The sequence below is a fragment of the Biomphalaria glabrata genome, chromosome 11, assembly GCF_947242115.1.
Source record: "Biomphalaria glabrata chromosome 11, xgBioGlab47.1, whole genome shotgun sequence".
Taxonomy (NCBI): domain Eukaryota; kingdom Metazoa; phylum Mollusca; class Gastropoda; family Planorbidae; genus Biomphalaria; species Biomphalaria glabrata.
Genome location: NC_074721.1, coordinates 30,172,867 through 30,192,391, shown reverse-complemented (window position 1 = coordinate 30,192,391; position 19,525 = coordinate 30,172,867). Strand labels below are relative to the sequence as shown.

The window sequence follows — 19,525 nt, the reverse complement described above, 5'->3', positions numbered from 1 at the left end:
TATGAACCCGAGACCATCGAGAAACCAAACTACAGTCCGTCATCTGAAAGGGACACTTTAGTCTTTACTCTTTACACAAATGACAGTTTTCTCTATGTGTGATCCTATGTTTTTTAAATGGATTCTTCCTTAGGTAAAGCAACCAATTGAGAAATTTGACAGGAACCTCAAATCTTGGGCCAACATATATGTGATATTTCATTTCTTGTTATTGATTACTTTCTACTGTTACACCCTCTGTGATCAGGTAAATGTGTCTACATTATAGGCCTATGTTCGTTATAATATTAGTGTTTGGTACTTTAGTGGGGGGGGGGGGTTATTTCCAGTCTTAATGTTTGTTATATTTTTGGTTATTATTTTTCGTTTAGTTACGAACATTCCAGGCCAGCTTTGGACTTATGTTGTTCATTCTCTATTCGCTGTACACTTTTGGTGCTTTGTATGACCACAAGTAAGTCTCCTGTAAATTGTTGACAAAAAAAATATTTTCATTCACCCATTTAACCGACACCAATGGTTGTAGAAGGCCTTAACACTGACCTGCACTGCAAAGTCACAATCTGTGGGCAGGTTAGAGAACATACAGACCTGTGACGTGGCAACGAGCTATTGATCTAAACAGCCCACAGGTTGTGACGTTGCAGGTCAGTGTTTATGAACATAAGGAATGGTCTCGATTTAAGGGCCAATTTACCATCATGGTATTTGCAGACAAAAAATAAGCCATTTGATTTTATCGCAGTCAAATAGTTTTTTTTCCCTCAATTAAAATTTGTATTACCGAGATTTTTATTGGAAATACGCCATTTTTTACGAACCAATATTTGATAATCAAATTGTTTCACCTTTCAGTGCTTGCAAATTTATTTTTTTTGTTAGGAATTTTCATTTGTTTCCTTTCCTTGAAAAAGCATACTAAACATTACAAACATAGACTGACACCATCGTATGAACTATCGCTGTAAAGAAAAAAAAGTATCGAAAAGGTCAATTAAGACAAGGTTAATCAATCTGCTTTATTTGTCACTTTGTCAACAACATGTTGCTGGGTTCCTGTATCTTAACAACTAAAAAAAAAACATATCGAGAGCATTACTTGGGTTGGTACTTCCCTAATACACTTTCTTTAGTGTTTAGTTGTTGTTTTTTTTATTCCTACTATAAGCTTACAGTGTCTTCAAAGATGGTAAAAGGGTGGAAGTTGGTTAAAAGACACAAGTAAAAAATTCAAGTAAAAAATGTATTTTCAATTCAAAGTAAAATTTGGGCCTCAGTAGTTAACAGACCATCGTGCTAATAACGCGAATGTCGTGGGTTTAAACCCCACATTGTCTTTTTTTTTTATTTTTTATTTTTCAATAACAAATAAGAAATAAATGTTAAGTTAATTAAATATTTATGAACATAACGTAGGGATTAATTTTTTAAAATGTTCTCAATTACTATAATGACCATCTTAATTCTTTTTTTTGTGTGTGGAAAATTGATTTGAATATATTTGTATCAGTCAATCCATTTAAACTTTGGTCTAAGTAAACAACACCAATTGGCTATTAATGATAATGCTATATTTAGATGACTACATTTAATTAATTTTTTCTTATAATAAATGTGTACATTAAGAAAACGACATCCTCTCTATGTTGTACTGGTACAGTAAAATGCAACTCTAGATAAAAATTATAAAACTTTCAACATTAATTTTCAGTGCGTGGTCTTATCTTCTGGAGTTTTTGAGATGTCTGTCGTCTCTACTGGTCATCTATTTGACACAAGAACATGTCGGCCTTGGTACTGACCATGTTACTGTTCTGAATGTCATCTTTGCAGCGTCCTCCTTGGGCTGGATCTTCCTCTACATGAAAAACATCAGCATTTATATGTAGCCTTGACATTGGATTGAGACAAAGTTGAGATGCCAAAACTTGACTATCAAAAACAAACAAACTTTTTTGCCAGTTGTGTCGCTAGAGGTATGCGGAGGGTGCAAACTGAACTGGGTTTGACCCACTACGAGATAACACAAAATGTTCTGATCTGAAAAAAAAATGTGGTGGCGGGGGGGCGGGGGGGGGGAACCAAACAAAATTGAGAACCACTGAATCAAAAGTATTCTTGGCTTTGAACAAGCTCACAAATTTTAAAAACTACTTTAATGCACACATGCGTTTTTCACTTCGAGTTTTTTTATTTTGTAGGTCAGGCCTAGTAATTTTGTATTGTGTAACAATCAATTAGCTTCTTGTATAATAGTTCAACAAAGAACAAACCTTTGATAGAGTCTATTGAGGGGGGGGGGAGGTGGAGGGGGAATAAAGTGGTGATGGGGGGGGGGACACTAAGACACCTACTCTAGCGACGCCACTGCAAATTAGAACCTTTTTTCAACGTGTTTCAATTTGCTGTATTTACAATGTATGTTACTATAGTCTACATAGCCTCAAGAGTTGTGGGCCTTATATTGTACTGTGTTATAGATTTAATAATCTTATACTATAAAGTAGAAAGTAAGGCGTATGTATATATGTTACGAATAGAAATCAAAACCGTTTGACCAATCTTGATGAAACTTGGCATAAATGTTCCTTGGGTACTAACTGGGACCGTAGTGTATGTATTGTAGCTCTAAAACAAACTTAAGACATTCAAAAAAAAAAAAGTTGACCGACTCTATGAAAATATTATAAGTTCATCGATCTAGGCCATGTTTACCATGTAGGCTATAAATCGAAAGGATCTAGATCTAGATCTAATTTTAAAAACTACATTTTGCACATACAATTTTTTACTTTGACACATGAAAATACAAAATATAGTCTATTGATTTCATTATTTAATAAAATTAATCTTCAAATTTGTGTTTCAAAAGCATTTTTAGATAAATTCGTTAATTTTATTAGTGAATTTAGAATTCCTGACGTAATTCTTTCATTAGACAATACCGAAATGCTAGACATCTCTCTATTTCTAAATATAAAACTCTAATTAAACTCTAAGATGATAGAACTTCTCTTCGCAAAGATAGTTTTATACTTTAACACATGAACGCACTAATTATAGGCCATTCATTGCATATTTTAATCAAATTAACATTCAAATTTGTTTTTCTAAAGCATTTTTCATACATTCGTTCGCTAAAGCTGAGAAGCCGTATTGATATATATTCTAATAGTTCCATTCATGAATCGCCTACATCTAATAAAAGGGTTACGCATGCGCAGAGCGAAGTCTTCACGCACGAGCAGAACAAACTCTATCCAAGCCAATATTTAACTCTAGATTAGTCTAGAACTATCCCTAACTCAAGATCTACTTTATACTTTATCACATGAACATACAAAATTAAGTCATTCATTTCAAATTTTAAATAAAATATCCGTAGGCCTACAAGCAAATGTTTTTATTGAAAAAATGTATTTAAGTAGATTAGCTATTTTGACAGCTCCATTCATACTATTTTACATTCTTGCATTCCACATTCGCTTTACTTATAACATTATTATTTCGTTTAATTATTTACAAAACATTCTCAGTGACTATATCGACAGTAATACGCAAATTAAGACCCGCGAGTCGCGGGTAATATATGTACTAGCCTGGCATTACCCGCGGCCTGAGGGTCTAAGTTTGTGTTTACTTATTTAGTGGATTGGATTTAGATGTATGTTAAACTTAGCTAATGATCCTTTCAAGTTATTTCTCTTTCGCTAGGAAAATAAAATTAGTTTTGCGAAAATGGGTTTACCCGAAGCCGATTCCTATATATCTATTAAAAACGAAAAGAGCGATAGATTAATAGTACAATTAAATCGGGTTTACCCGATTTTTAAATGAATGGGATTATAAAGTAAACAATTAAACGAAATAGTACGCGATTCATTACGGTATTGTCAAATGAAAGAATGTTCGTTAGGAAATCTGTAGTCACAGATATAAGGAACTAATTTATGTAAAAAATGCTTTTGAAACGGAAAATTGAAGGTTAATTTTATTATATAATGAAATCAATGGATCTTCTTTTGTATTTTCATGTGTCAAAGTAAAAAACTATCTGCGCAAAGTGTATTTCTTAAAATTAGATCTAGATCTAAATCCTTTCGATCTTTTATCATGTCAACATTGTAAACATTGCCTAGATCCATAAATACTATAGCTTTAATAGAGTCGGACAACTTTATTTTTTTAGGGTCTTACGTTTGTTTTAGGGCTACAATACATACACTACGGTCTAAGTTGGTACCCGAGAAACATTCCTGCCAAGTTTTATCAAGATTGGTCAAGCGGTTTTGATGTCTATTCGTCACATACGTACATAAATATATACATACATACATACATACATACATACATACATACATACATACATACATACATACATACATACATACATACATACATACATACATACATACATACATACATACATACATACATACATACATACATACATACATACATACATACATACATACATACATACATACATACGTTCGGTCGTCTCGATGGTCCCGGTTTCATACCCTGCCCGCTGCCATCCTCAGTTGTCCTGAGATGGTTTGTACTAGGAAGCAGATTATCTTCAACTGTAAAGAAACATTCGAAACATATAAAACATTTTACAAACAAAACACTGGCCTTAAAAACACCACTACTTTTTGGTCTAGTCATCTGAAAGGAAAACGCAGAAGAGGGGAGTATACGAACCATTTTATTTTTCAATGGTGGGTATCGTCACTGGTAAAAGGTTAGAAACACTGCCTGCAGTGTCTTCAATTCCAAATATTAAGGATGAGTGCAGTGTTTTACATGACAACGCAAGACTCTTGTATTGTATATTTTACTATTTGATATTTCGTTTTTAACAGTGTATAAAACTTTGATATTAGGATAGTAGTCTAATTGTAGACCTACTACTGCTCCCTGTAGTCTTCTACAATCATTAAAATCCATAAGCAACTGAAAAAAAAAAAAGAAATTCAAATTATTATATATATATATATATAATGGTTGTCTTACTGAATTTTTTACATTTAAATAAAATGTTTAAACCGGATTAAATATAACATATACTTAATGTGACTTTGTACTTATTATTTCACTATGATAAATAATTTAAAATGAAACATTTATAGAAAAAAAAAAAGCTCACACAATGTTATTGGAGAAATAAAAAGTAAATTCACTTGTGGTAGATCAACTTCAGTTTGAAAGTTAGGGACAATCAAATCAGGTTCTAGCTAGTAGTATGCTCTTTAGAAAAAAATGAAACAAGCATAACAAGTTTTCATTTTAAATAAAAATTCTATTTAGTGACTTGTGTAGAAAGTAATAGAAATATGAGCTTTATTTAGCGAAGTGCTTACACCTAAGCAGAGATGTCTAAATAAACTATTGAAACTAGTTCCAGCTTCACATGATAGCAACTACACAGAGGAGCTGATGTTAGCCAAAGATGCGGCACTCAGTGCCTGTTGGTAATAATGATTACAAAGGCTAGAAAATGCTTGGATAAGCTGCAAGTCAATATTTCAGTCTTACTATAAGTCTCACCAAGATAGAAAAAAAGGGCATGAAACGTCACAGAATAAACCAAAACCAGTGATTCATCTCATCCAGTGTCGTTCAAGACTGAAGGAAACATACATAGTCTACGTACACGTAACCTCTTTCTCTCTCTCTCTCTCTCTCTCTCTCTCTCTATATATATATATATATATATATATATATATATATATATATATATATATATATATATTAGGGGTGCACCGGATAGTCGCTCCGGCTCCGGCTTCTGCCGAATATCCGGCATTTTTTACTATCCGGTGCTATTCGGCTCCGGTCGGATATCACTACCGGATAGTAAACCGGATAGTAAAAAGTACACCTATTTAATATGCATAAAGTGGACCTCGTTCCATTACTGTCTGTTATAGAATGTATTAATGTTTATATTAAAACAAAATAATGTGCTTAAAAATAGAGCCACTATGAATATGCACCAAACATCGTTTATTATAAAGACAAGGCGTGTTAATAACTTAATATAAATAGAAATGAAACTTTACATCATAAATGCGCTTTACATACAGAGCAGCAATGGCTGACACTTTTTTTCAATTTGTCTTGACCTTTGAGTAGGTTAGTTCACATGTTAAAAAGCTACATTCCATGACTACGTCATGATGACCAGACGTCTGTCTAGTTGTGCGGGTATATCTCCAGAGGTAGAGATGAACAACTCCCACCCCTTATATTTGTTTAGTCCATCAAATTGAGTTTTTTTTTGTATAGGCAGGTGACCACAAGTTAAATACGATGGACGTAGGTTTAATGTCAGCGTATTGACACTCTCTAAAGGTCACACCTTTCGAGGGATCTGAGTTTGTTTATTTAGTAGTTAATGTTTATTAGGGGGGCTGGACTACTATAGCCACACCTCTAAGGTAACCAGGTATATTTCCAGATGAACAACTCCCTCCCCTTTTTATTTGTTTAGTCCATCACATTGAGTTCATTGATTGACAGGTGACCCCAAGTCAGATACGATGGACGTAAGCACTCTCTAGAGGTCACACGAGGGAACTATGTTTGTTTACTTAGTAGTTAATCTTAATTGGGGGGGGGGGGTCGGACTGGACTTCAAGCCAAACATCTACACGGGTGTCCGGACAAAGAGTTTGCTTATTTGGAAAAAAATCTTAATCACGTGGTTGGGCTAGAGGCCACACCTTTTCAAGTGTGCCGAGCTACTTGAACATAAATCTCAATTAGTAAGCTGGACTAAAGATCACACACACACCTAAACGAGTGACCTTTAGCTACACAGAACACAAACCGCGAGATTATATAGCCCAGTAAGCCAGTAACTAATTATTTTGTAGAAGACACGACCAGGGCTATCTTTAAATGGAGAGCTAAACACCCCCTACTCTTTATTTTATTTCTTTGGTCCTTGACACCCAATTTATTGATAGACATTGACCATTTTTTAAGTCAGAATGAAAAAACACAACGTGCTAACAATTTTGAAATCGCATAAAATAAATTGAATAATAGTACCGCAGTTAGATCTGGCAAACAAAGAAACAATATGCTGGAGCGTAAAAAAAAAAAACAACCTTGACCTCTAACTAGTGGACGGGTATAATTTATCTATATGCTTGACTGACCATGCCAATGTGTTATCTTTTTTGACTGACACCCAACTCTATTGCGTGCGTATGCTCAAGGAAAAAAAACAATGCTTGATGGTTAACACAAACAACTATACACACTACACTAGGACTACATGTGTAGGCTCACAAGGTATATCTGACCAGGTTGTTGGTCTGCAATTCATGAACACATACATCCTACCACTATACAAGGCAGATTGCACTTTACTTATGAGAGATTTACATTAGTAACTAGTTAAATATATACTAACATTATTTACATTGACCTTCCTACACACATCCTTTACAGTTGGTGGCATCGTACATACACACAGACACACTCATGCTATACAGATTTTTAGAAATACTGTTAAGCTTGAATAAATCAATCATTAACAGCGTTTAAAACAATAAGGTATATAAAAGGAAAAAAATAAAACCACCCAATATAGCCTAGGTATGTTATTTAACAGTTTCGTAAAATGTTGAGCAACACAAGCTATTAACAAGACACTTAGGTATCCGGCTCCGGCCCCGGCCCCGGCCGAATATCAAATTTTACTATCCGGTCATATCATATCAAAAAGTGCTATCCGGTGCACCCCTAATATATATATATATGTGTGTGTGTATATGATGGAATGAGAACCGACAGACTATGTTCTGGCCAGTATGACAACAACAAGGCTCCAGTGGGAGTGCCTAAGAGGTTTTGAGAACAAGCTGATTGAACTGTGTGGGATGTAAATAGAGCTCCCACAGCGATCTGTCAATGTCCAGGCGCAGTTCCTCAAGGGGCTTTACATAAATGGCGTGTCCCGCACGGTTAGCTTGGTAGATCAAAGGAAAATGACAGGGGCCCTGGTGGTGCGGCCTTCGGTCGCGTCTCTAGTCCGCGAGTACAGAGTGTCCATGTCCACCGAAAGTGATCGCAAAATTAAATTTCGAGTTTAACCATGGTTCACTCCCCCCCCCTTCCCCCGCGAACGGTGTATGCGAGGTGTACACCGTTCATTCAGGCCAGTGGAAGGGAGCTTTTGTTCGCTTTTGATGGCCTTAGGGTTCAAAATGCTTTTGGCACTGCTCTACATGACAATTTCTTATGATATGAATGATGGAGAAAAAAAAACATGGTAAAGACATGCGCAGTTTGTCAAGAAAAGAAACCAGTGATCATAAGAGAAAAACGTAGACAGAATAATGAAAGAAAAAGTCCAAGGGGAAAGGTTGGTGGTGACTTCATGGATGGGAACTAAACTAAATTTAAAAAGTTAAACTAAAACTAAGTTTCAGCTAAAATAAAGTAATTAAACTCAAAGTTTATCATTAATATAAACGTTAAAGGCACAATAAAATTTGAAAAAAAAAAAAAGATGTCTTTTAAATAAATTAATATGTGTGCTTGTATTATTGCCTTGAATTAAAACCTTTACCTGGTACTTTTTGAAAAAAAAATATACTAACTCATTATATAACGGAAAATCTTACTTATACCGGTAAAGTTTAAAAATTCATTACACAACAGATATGGAATTTCACATTTAGATCTAGTAATCAAAGAAATAGAAACAAAATATTAGGAGTTTTATGAAACATTTGACCTGTGTAACTATTTTAGTGTAAAGTAGGCTACATGCTTGACTAACCATGCCGATGTGTTATTTTCTTGTTTGATCACTCAACATACAACATTATAGCATAACCGTTAAATGCGTAAGCAAAAACAAAACATGGGGCATTATGGACTGCACACTACAGTACGCATGTGTACGTCTCTCTGACCAGGTTGTTAAAATCGGACACGTGGTCTATTTACTTTCTGGGCAGGGAGGGTGTGTAACTATTTTAGTGTAAAGTACATCTAAAAACATGCTTGACCAGTGTGTTATTTTCTTGTCTGGCCACTCCACGTTAAGCAAACACTATAGCATAACGCGCAAAGAAAAAAACGCAGGGTAGTCTTGTAGTATCATAATATCGACTACACACGTACAGTAGGTCTACACTAGGCCTACATGTGTAGGTCTATCTGACCTGGTTGTTGAAATCAGTCGGACACAATCTATTTACTTTTTGGTCAGGGAGGATATGGATTAAGATGTTTTTTTTTTTTCAAGCATTGGTTATCCTAAAGCTTTTAGATCTTTATAGACCTAACTGTCAATTTAGAAATAGATCTTTATAATAAGTCCTAAGACTAGAATCTATTATACAGAAGGCCTACATTTCGGCTTCATCTATTTTATAAGCTGTAAGCTATAAAAAGGGTGTACTTGATGTTCCCGCAAATAATAAATTATTGTTTGCTGCAAATGAATTGATTAAAACTACTAAATATTGACCTAACTCGCTATTCAGATTCTCACTATGAACAGAAATTAAACACCACCACGTGACTCAGAAAAAAATTCAGAACAGCCCCATTCATAATATTGCAGAGAAGCTTTTGGCAAAAATGTTTAACATTTTATAATACTGCTACTTTCAAGTGCAGATATTGACTCACGGGTAACTTCTACTTTACCCTCTTCAAATGCAGAGTGACAAAATAGTTGATAACTGCTATAATCTTTTTGATAATCAAAGTTGTTGATGTCACATGACCAGAAAGCAGGAATATGCGTTTCAAACGCTACCACATGTTGAAAAGTTGTACAAATTTTAATTAAACTTTATAGTTTGTAACTAAAAAATAATAATTAAACTACGATTTTAACTAAACTATTTTTTTCTAGTTAAACTTTGGCTTTAATTATTATTTTTTTTAGTTAAACTAAAAGTTTCTAACTTTTTAGTTCACTTGTGCCCTTCACTGCCCATCAGCAATATTAGAATTTAATTTCATTGGAAACTCTTTATGGCTATGTAGGTAGACACGAATCTTAGCAACAGCTCTACAGATTTTCCTAGAAATTTGACAGTTTATGAATATATTTTTTTATAATAATACTATTCATGCTTCAAATAAAGAAAATGCGGCCTTTGATGGAAATATTATTGATTTTAAAATACAATAGTTAGTTTAATAGAAAGCTTGTGTTTTGGCTGACTACGACGTTCAGGTTGCGAATCTGTCAACACTTTCCTTTTGACCAAATGAATATTATTATTGCGAGCTACGTTAAAATAATTTCAATCAAAATTTTCAAAGAAAACATTTTTAATGTCTGACTAGCAAAGTGAAAGGAAATATATTCTTATCTACTCAAGCGTAAGCAGCGAAAATATCAAATGAATTAATTATCGAAATCGATATTGAGTTGATCACGGCTATGTAATAGTTGGGACATTTGAGTTTGACGTAAGGTAGGTGTCTAACTCTTAATTTCTTTCAGGTCAATGTGCGGCCATCAACCGCGGAGCTAACAAGCTACTGTTTCAGACTATTTTTTCTTTAAATTTGTATATTTTTTTCCACTTGTCTGTTTCTTGCGTTATCTTATGCTAGTCAGTTCATCCAGAATAAAGGTCCTAACAAAATATTTGCTAGAGTTTAGATTGAGCAAGTAATGTCAAATCTAGTGGTAAACCTATAGCTCTACGTTTTAAGTTGTTTGTTTTTACTAGTCATTCAGTGTAATATTAACTTACATAAATGTTTTTTTTAATTCAAAATCTCGTTCATTGATATCAATTGTGGTCGCAGTGATAATGAGGCAAGCACTCCCTTTTAAAATATTGTAATAACTTAAGGGAGGCAACTCAACGAGGCACATATATGTTTATTTACACGACATCACAGATACACAAAACAACATCTTTCTTAGGCACAGTCTTTTCACTTCGGCTCTCAACTTGGGCGGAAATCGTTCCCTTCTTAATGTTGACATCCTTCTCAGTCTAGTTCAGTGGTTCCCAAACTTTTTTGTCTCGTAGACCCCTTGGCATGTTTTCTGGTTTTCGGTAGACCCCCTACTAAGCTTGAAAATTTTTGCAAATTCATCAACATTATTTTTAAACAAATTTCTAATTGTAGTGCGTTGAAGAGTGAAATAGTAATTTAAAACTACACATCTACGGATATAATGTTTTATATACGAATCTGTTTTTCTATGAATTAGTCTTTCTTACATTAAATATTAATTAATTAATTAACGAATATGCCTTAAGTATCATTGTAAAAGGTTTCGCAAAGAGCAGTTGCTCGTGTATTTCTTGATCTTTCACGTGTGGCTCAAATATTAAATCTGCGGAACTGTTTTCATTAACAGGAGAGGGGCAAAGGCGAGTAACTGGAGCCTAAACCAGGTCTCGTGGGTCAACCTTAAGGAAATATAAAGAGACGGGAACAATTCGCGCCATGTATCCCTGGGCCGTCCCTTTTTCTTCTTTGCTTGTGGTTTCCAGGCTAGGGCTTGCCATGTTATGCTGGATGCAGGCTGGCGAAGGATGTGACCTATCTATCTCCAGCGTCTCTGAAGGATATCTGCTTCAATGGGCTGCTGCTTTGTTCTTTGCCACAGTTCCTCATTCGAGATCTTGTCTGGCCAGCGGATTATAAGAATCTTCCTCAGGCAGATATTGATGAATACCTGGATTGTTTCATGGTGGTGATGGTGGTTCTCCAGGTCTCTGCTCCAAAAAGTAGTATTGGCTTAATAATGGTGTTATATAGCCTAATCTTGTTGGTGGTGCTTTTTTCCCTAGATCCCCAGGTGTTCTTAAGCTGATGGAAGGCTGCTCGAGCTTTACCATGGCACCGCGATTTGGAAGCAGAAGCCAAGCAGATGGGCAAGACGTGGGGACAGTTGGAGAGTCTCGCCCAGAACCGAGATGCCTGGAGAAAGCTGGTTAGTGGCCTATGCCCAGAAAGGACCACAGGCATAAATGAGATGAGATGGTGACCATTAGACAGTTTTTAGCACACAGCGCTACGCCTTGTCAGACCAATCTGTATTTCTATCTTTTGCAAAGATTTACATAAGAAGCTTTTAATTTTATAACTCATGCCACCAAAGCGACCTTAAACTGTATTGTCGCTTAAAGAAATTCTTTTAATAGTAACAGATGTAGGTTTTTGTAAAACGGCTGGTAAAATCAATGTTTGACTTTTGCTGTTTTCCGTATTTTGCTATAGTAAAGAAATCTTGAAAGACGCCCACAAACCAAAATCTTCTCTATATGATTTCGAACAGAGAATTTGTGGGTCTATTCTGAACTTTGAGTGTTCGAAAGTTGTTCAAATCTTAATATTTGTCAGGGTGGCATTGTCTCAGATGATCCTTCAGCGTAACTGGTCTCATATCGTCATAAAAGAGTCACTTAGGCAACTGTGTGTTTAACAAGGAAGGAATAAATCCCAATTTTAAATAATTAATGCTGTACTGTCTACATTTCTTTTTTTTCTAAATATTAGTTGCATGTAGACAAAATTAAGCTATTTAAATAAGTATTGAAATTAAATACAACAATGTTTCGTTTGAATAGCAGTATAAATATTAAAAGGATTAACTCGGGTACAAATCATTTATTAGTGTATGAAATAATTATTTTAATGGAATGTGAAAATTAAGTAACGACCTGCTTAAATGAAATCTATTGTCGTAGACCCCCGTGGACATCTCATAGACCCCCAATTTATTTTTTTACTTTCGTAGACCCCTTGGAGGTCTTCGTAGACCCCTGGGGGTCTATATAGACCACTTTGGGAATCACTGGTCTAGTTTATCACAGTGCGCACCTTCTAGCTTAGATGGCGGTGCGCATGGCAGAGTTATAACACTATAGATCTAGAGTTGAGAGTAGAATTTATTTGGTCCAAATTAAACGTTTTCTTTTACACTTGACAAAGATGTCCACAAAGTGTTAGTTAATACAATATAAACAATTAAATCTCGGGTGTAGCCAGAATTATTCTCGGGGGAATTTTCCCTGTTTTATTCTATGGACCTACGTGGGTATTCCACTAGTGTGAAAGAAATAACGAGTTTAAACTTTTATCAGACAGACAGATGAAACTGATTTAAACTTTGTATAAATGCATACAAACATTTTATTTCCCATCATAATCAAGAATATAAACATTCTAACATAATCATAAACTACGGACTCAGTTTAGGAATCAATTAACATTTTTCGAAATCGGAACTCCTCCATTAACATCCTGCTCTAGTTCATCAAAGGATGTCGACCATAAATGAATATTAGACTAGGTTTCTCTTACGGGGTACAAACTGTCACTTTAAAACAAATAAGCAAACATTAGAGTCACTGCCGTAGTGATTTAAACAAATACACTACTTTTCCGGAAACTTTTTTATTGCATTTTTGAGATATTTCTAAGATACAGGATACTTGCTATGATGTAACGGATGCAGTACATTTAATTTAATTTCTCAATTTCTCATTGAACTAATTGTATCCTTAAAATAAATCCCTTTATGTAAGTATTGGAAATCAGATGTACAATAGACTAAAGAAGCTTTGTAAACAGAAGGAAAACCTATATAGAAAATTTAAAGAAACTAATGCAGAAAGAGTTTACAAAAAGTATATAAAAATTAAACACTTAACCCAAAAAGTAAGCAGACAGCTGCAGAGTGAATACATAAACAATGTAATATCTAAAGACAACAACAAAAAAATATGGTCATACATTAAGTCTAAGAAAATGGAAACAACAGGCGTAGCGCCATTAAAAGATGAACATAACATAATACATAATGATAATGAAACTAAAGCAAACATTCTAAACAAATACTTTGCAGCAGCATTCTCAGCCCCAGGAGACAAAGACATACTACTGAATTTGAACCAAGTAGACAACATAGAAGATATAGTAGTACAAGAAAATGGAATTCAAAAACTATTAGCCAACACCAAACCAAATAAAGCTTCTGGACCTGATGGTATTCCAGCTAGATTACTCAAAGAACTAAGTAATGAGCTAGCCCCAGTGTTCAAAATACTCTTTCAGGCTTCACTTAACCAGGGCAGAGTACCAAAGGACTGGAAAGAAGCTAATGTCACCCCCCTATTTAAAAAAGGAGAAAAATCTGACCCAGGAAACTACAGACCAGTATCACTTACCAGCATCACATGTAAAATCCTAGAACACATAATATGTAGCAACATCATAAACCACTTAGACAAACATAATGTCCTCACACCATACCAACATGGCTTTAGGAAATATAGATCATGTGAAACACAATTAATAGGACTAATTGATGATTTTTCAAAAGGTTTAGATAATAGTGAACAAATAGATGCTATCTTACTAGATTTTTCTAAGGCTTTTGACAAAGTTCACCACCATAGTTTGCTTAAAAAATTAAAATATTTCGGCATTAATGGTCCACTGCATCAGTGGATTAAAGACTTTCTGATAGGGAGAGAACAAACTGTAATAATAAATGGCTCTAAATCAACACCGATAACAGTAAACTCAGGTGTACCTCAAGGAACAGTCTTGGGTCCACTACTATTTTTAATTTACATAAATGATTTACCAAATTGCATTACTTCAGGAACAAAAGTTAGATTATTTGCAGACGATTGCATAATATATAGAACAATAAAAACAACACAAGACACAGATATTTTACAAAGAGAATTAGATGAATTACAGAAATGGGAATCAAATTGGAGCATGTCTTTCCACCCAGAAAAATGTCAGTTGTTAAGAGTAACAAAAAAACTAAAACAAATTAATTCCACTTATCTTATTCATGGCAAACCAGTAACACAGACTAAAAACGCAAAATACATAGGTGTTATAATAAATGAAAAACTGTCATGGAATCCACATATTGATGAAACTACAAAAAAATCAAACAAAGCATTAGGATTTATTAAAAGAAATTTCTATAAATCAAATAAGAACATAAAACTAAAATGTTATTTAACCTTGGTTAGGCCAATAATAGAATATGCATCCTCTGTTTGGGACCCCTCAACTCAAGAAAACATTAAGAAACTAGAACAGACACAAAATAGAGCAGTGCGATTCATAACAAACGAATATTCACATTTGACTAGAGTAACACCTTTAGTAAAATCACTAAATTTAGAAAGCCTTCAGGACAGAAGGCTCAAAAGTAAAGTAGCAATAATACATAAAACACTGAACCATAATCTTCAAATACAAAAACAAAATTTAATAAAATACTCTGAAAGACACAAAGATAAAGGCACATTCCTCATCCCATATGCTAGGACAAATTTGTACAAATACTCCTTCTTCCCTAGTGCTATTAGAGCATGGAATGGGTTGCCTGAGCTAGCCAGGAAAACCAGTGACTTGGCAGAATTTAAGTCATTGGTTAATATGCATGACTAAATGCATGACGCGTAGGACGTAATCATCTTCTTTTTTGAAGTAACGTCTGTATTATATAAGATAAGATAATCAGGAAACAAATGGATACACACTTTCGAATGTTATGAAAGCAGAGCAGACACGAAAGTAAACATACATGAGACAATAAACATAATGCTTTTATCTGAGACATTGTTGGCATGTTTTCAGGACTGAGGGGAGAAGTCAAATCGCGAGCTGATGGTGTTATGAAGATTTCTATTGAGTAACTAAAGTATTGGAGATACTAAGCGTCCTGCTATTTCTAGCCAGCAAGTGTTAGCAAAGTTTTAAACATTCATTTAAATGTGGGAAAAAAATATAAAATTAACAGAACGAAAACTTTCAACTCATCTCTTTCACGTTGTAAGACTTAAAGGAAAATGGCTTTAGCATTATCTAGCTAAATTGTGTTTGCTGAACGTCTGTCTGTCTGTCTGTCTCTCTCTCACTCTCTTTCACTATCTCTCTCTCTCTCACTCTCTCTCTCTCTCATTCTCTCTTTCATTAACTATAATGTTGTTCCGAATACTGTTTTATAAAAGATAAATTTCGTCTAATTATTGTTTGAAATTGCATAATTGACTAATATTACACTAATTTTCTTGGACAATACGTCACTATAGTTTAATTATCAATATCAAATTGTTCCGTATTTTCATGTTAAAACAAATTTATGTCAAATGACTTTTTTTCCCCAAAAATATCGAAAATAGGTTGTTCAGGATTTTAAAATAAGAAATACTAGAAACAATTATTTAAAATCCCTTTTTAGACATAATTTACATTTTATTTTCTTCTTGAAACATTTACAAAAGTTTTTTAATTGGTGAAGAATTATCCAGATTTTGTTTTTAAAAAGAAATAGATCTACATTACTTTAATTTTCTTACAAATTGTCGCCAAAATAATTCCGAATTTTTAAATCTACTAACGTAAAATAACTATTTGAAATCACTCTTCCGGATTTTTCATGAAAAACATTTTAATTCTATTTATGTAAAATCGCACGTCTCTCTTACACAAAATTTTATTTTCTAGCTAAAACGTTACAAAATTTATTTATCTTTAATGTTATGTTCCAAATTTTATGGAAAACAACTTCCTAACACCAAAGTATGTTCTAAACATCTTTCCACAAGGCTGTGGTACATCTCATTTTCATAGGAGACCATCAAACAAATGTAATTAACGTTATTCAATTTATCTGGAATTCTCTTTTTCGCTTACTATATATATATATATATATATATATATATATATATATATATATATATATATATATTGTTACGAATCTCACTATCAAGGCTCTCTGCAAACTGCACCTTACACCACCAACTTAAAGAACTTGACAACTCAGTGCTCCAAAGTAACGTAACACTTTAATAGTTGAATAAATAACAGCCAATACTGTACAATTGGCAACACGTACACTGTACAAATATCTCTCCGATAACACCGTTCCGCCGTATCAACTCTTGCACTGGCCTCTCCGTCTCGTTCCGGGCTTGCACTGGGTTCAACAGTTCAGGACTGACTTCACACACTAGGCTCGTTGTGTCGGACTCGATCGCCGACCAAGATCAAGACGCCAGCCGTCTCAACTGTACTTGACAGTACTCCGCACTGAACCGTCGTAATGCTCCGTACAGAACCACACCGCTGAACTGTGCTATAGTCGACCGGACTGTAGTGAACCGGGCTCTGAACCCCTGCCGTGAACCGTCTCTCGTGAACCTCCTTTCTGAACCGTCTTGACTGCGACACCTCCGCTCTTATATAGGGTCCCTACTGGCCTTCTCGAACCGGACAGAACGCCGCTCGACGTTTCTAGGTGGTCAGATGACTACAAACTCGTTTATAACAATATATATATATTTTTTTTTTAGGGGGGGGGGGGACAATACTTCTAGTATTGAATGCCAACAAAATGCAAATTCTGAGGTATCTACAGTGCATTTTTCTGCTATTTAAAAGTCTTATTTCAAAAACCTAATGTGCTATTCTAACTGGCTTAGACCCTTCCGCGCAGTTCGACGCATTTGCCGTTAAGCTGTTTCCACAAAAATCTGTCACTGGTAATGTCTGAAGCCTCTTCACACCTGCTCTGAGGACCTCCATGAATGTGTGGCGCAAAGTTGTACTAGGATGTCATCGCAACTCTTATTATGCGTAATTCATTTTATCGGAGAACATGTCCCGAAAATCTCATGTGACGCTCTGTCACACTCTTACTAAGGGGTCGACTCCCAGTTCGGCAAGGGATTTCCTTGATTTAGACCGAATCTCTATAACTGTATTCTAAAATGTGTCTTAGCCATCTTTGTTGAGCCACATTTAGTGTTTTTCAATTTCGGCAGATGACTATTCACTGCACTGTATTAATGGAGCCCCGCCACTTGTGGAAATGTATAACCTCTCTTGAATACGCTCTTGGAATTAGGTGACTGTAGTTTGCTTTAGATTTTATATCGAAAAGGGAAGTTTTATCGTCAAAATCATCTGTTGGGGGTTTTAAACTAAAAAATCTCAGGACTTATTTGTTGTATTTTTTTCATTCAAAACACCATTTAGTGGTAACTTTAGAATAATATTGAAGATAGAGGTTTTTCCCACCTCAAAACGCTCTGTAGGGGGATTTTAAACTCAGAACCATCTGGAAGAGAGGAGTTTAAACTCAAAACCACCAATAATTTTAGTGTGTTATTAGCTTTTTTTATATTGAAGAGGTATTTTTTAGCATCAAACCCTTATGAAGAGGGATTTAAACTCAAAACCCCTTTTGGCAACGCTCATAGCATTTTGAGTGCGTAATTTGTTTTTTTTTTTACATTGAAGATGCATTTTTTAGCTTTAAACTCCACTGGAGGGGGATTTAAACTCAAAACCTCCTTTTCTACGCTCATAGTTTCTAGAGTGTGTAATATGTTTTTGTTTTATTGAAGATGTATTATTTAGCTTCAAACTCCAATGGAGAGGAATTTAAACTTAAAACTGAGTAAAAACCGATTTAGCTACGCTCATAACATTTTAAGTCCATATATTGCTTTTTTCATATTGAAGAGGGGGTTTATCGTAAATTTTGGAAGGGGTTTAAAAATCAAAATCTTCCTTAACTGTGCTCTTGGAATGTGGGGATTGTTGTTTGCATTTTCTTTTGTTTTGTTTTATAGAAGAGGGGGATTTTAACTGCGAAAACCCCTGGTAGGTTTTTTTTTTAGCTCAAAATCCCCTGGTAGGGGGTTTTAAACTGAAAACCCCCCGGTAAGGGGTTTTAAACTGCAAAGCCCCTGGTAGAGGGCTTTAAACTCAAAACCCCCTAGTTGGGGTTTTAAGCTCAAAACCCCCTTGGCTGCGCTGAGGCAAGTGATGGTTTAGTATCAACTCTTTCTCTCCGTAATTATTTACCACATTCTGGTGGAATCAACGTTGGTATCGTCAGTTAGGAGAGAAAGATTTAAAATTTCACATAAAATACAAAATCAAAGTAAAAAATCAGTCACTAAAGCCCGTCTCCCCCCGGCTACGCCCATGATATATATATATATATATAAAGAGAGAGAGAGAGAGAGAGAGAGAGAGAGAGAGAGAGAGAGAGAGAGAGAGAGAGAAAGAGATAGGTAGATAGATACATAAATAGATATGTAGATAGATAGATAGATAGATAAATAGATAGATAGATAGATCTATATATATGGCTCCTTTTGTCTCGAAAGGCAATGGATGCGCCCAAGTGAGTCACTGGTTTTGGCTTAATCTTGATAGGGGGCAGAATCTGGTGTGGCTAATCAAGCCAATTCTAGAACGGCAGACTTTGCCACAATTCGTACATTTGTATGCCTCTGATTTAGGGCTAGCAGACAGGGCAGCTTTCTTTTTTTCCCTCTTGATTAAAGCCGCTTCAATTCTTTTGTTCTCAGCAAGGGTTGTCCCAGCCTGTCTCCATGCACTCCGGTCTTTGGCTATGTTTTCCCACATACTTTCACTGATGCCTGAGGCTCTCATGTCTCGCTTGCAGACATCTCTATATGTTAGTCTTGGGCGGCCCTTGGGTCTGACTCCTTCCACA

The 19,525-nt window shown here is 35.0% G+C and overlaps 2 protein-coding genes across 7 annotated transcripts in view; both read left to right on the top strand.

The window, feature by feature from the left end:
• The window catches only part of LOC106076363 (alkylglycerol monooxygenase-like), a 32,288-nt gene extending 27,211 nt beyond the window's left edge, over positions 1-5,077 (top strand). For both annotated transcript variants that reach the window (XM_056045675.1, XM_056045674.1), the window contains 3 exons: positions 134-247; positions 372-454; positions 1,712-5,077. In XM_056045675.1, coding sequence (XP_055901650.1) covers positions 134-247; positions 372-454; positions 1,712-1,889 — 375 coding nt within the window. In that variant the 3' untranslated portion in view covers positions 1,890-5,077. The remainder of the gene's footprint in view (positions 1-133; positions 248-371; positions 455-1,711) is intronic.
• A 5,229-nt stretch (positions 5,078-10,306) lies between these two features.
• The window catches only part of LOC106078104 (alkylglycerol monooxygenase-like), a 41,860-nt gene continuing 32,641 nt past the window's right edge, over positions 10,307-19,525 (top strand). Inside the window, exon 1 of one of the 5 annotated variants that reach the window (XM_056045678.1) lies at positions 10,307-10,463. The gene's annotated coding sequence lies outside the window, so the exon portion shown is untranslated. Of the gene's footprint in view, positions 10,464-10,644; positions 10,682-16,621; positions 16,641-19,525 lie in introns of those variants that run through there. The other 4 variants (XM_056045680.1, XM_056045681.1, XM_056045682.1 and 1 more) reach the window with 4 other exon arrangements.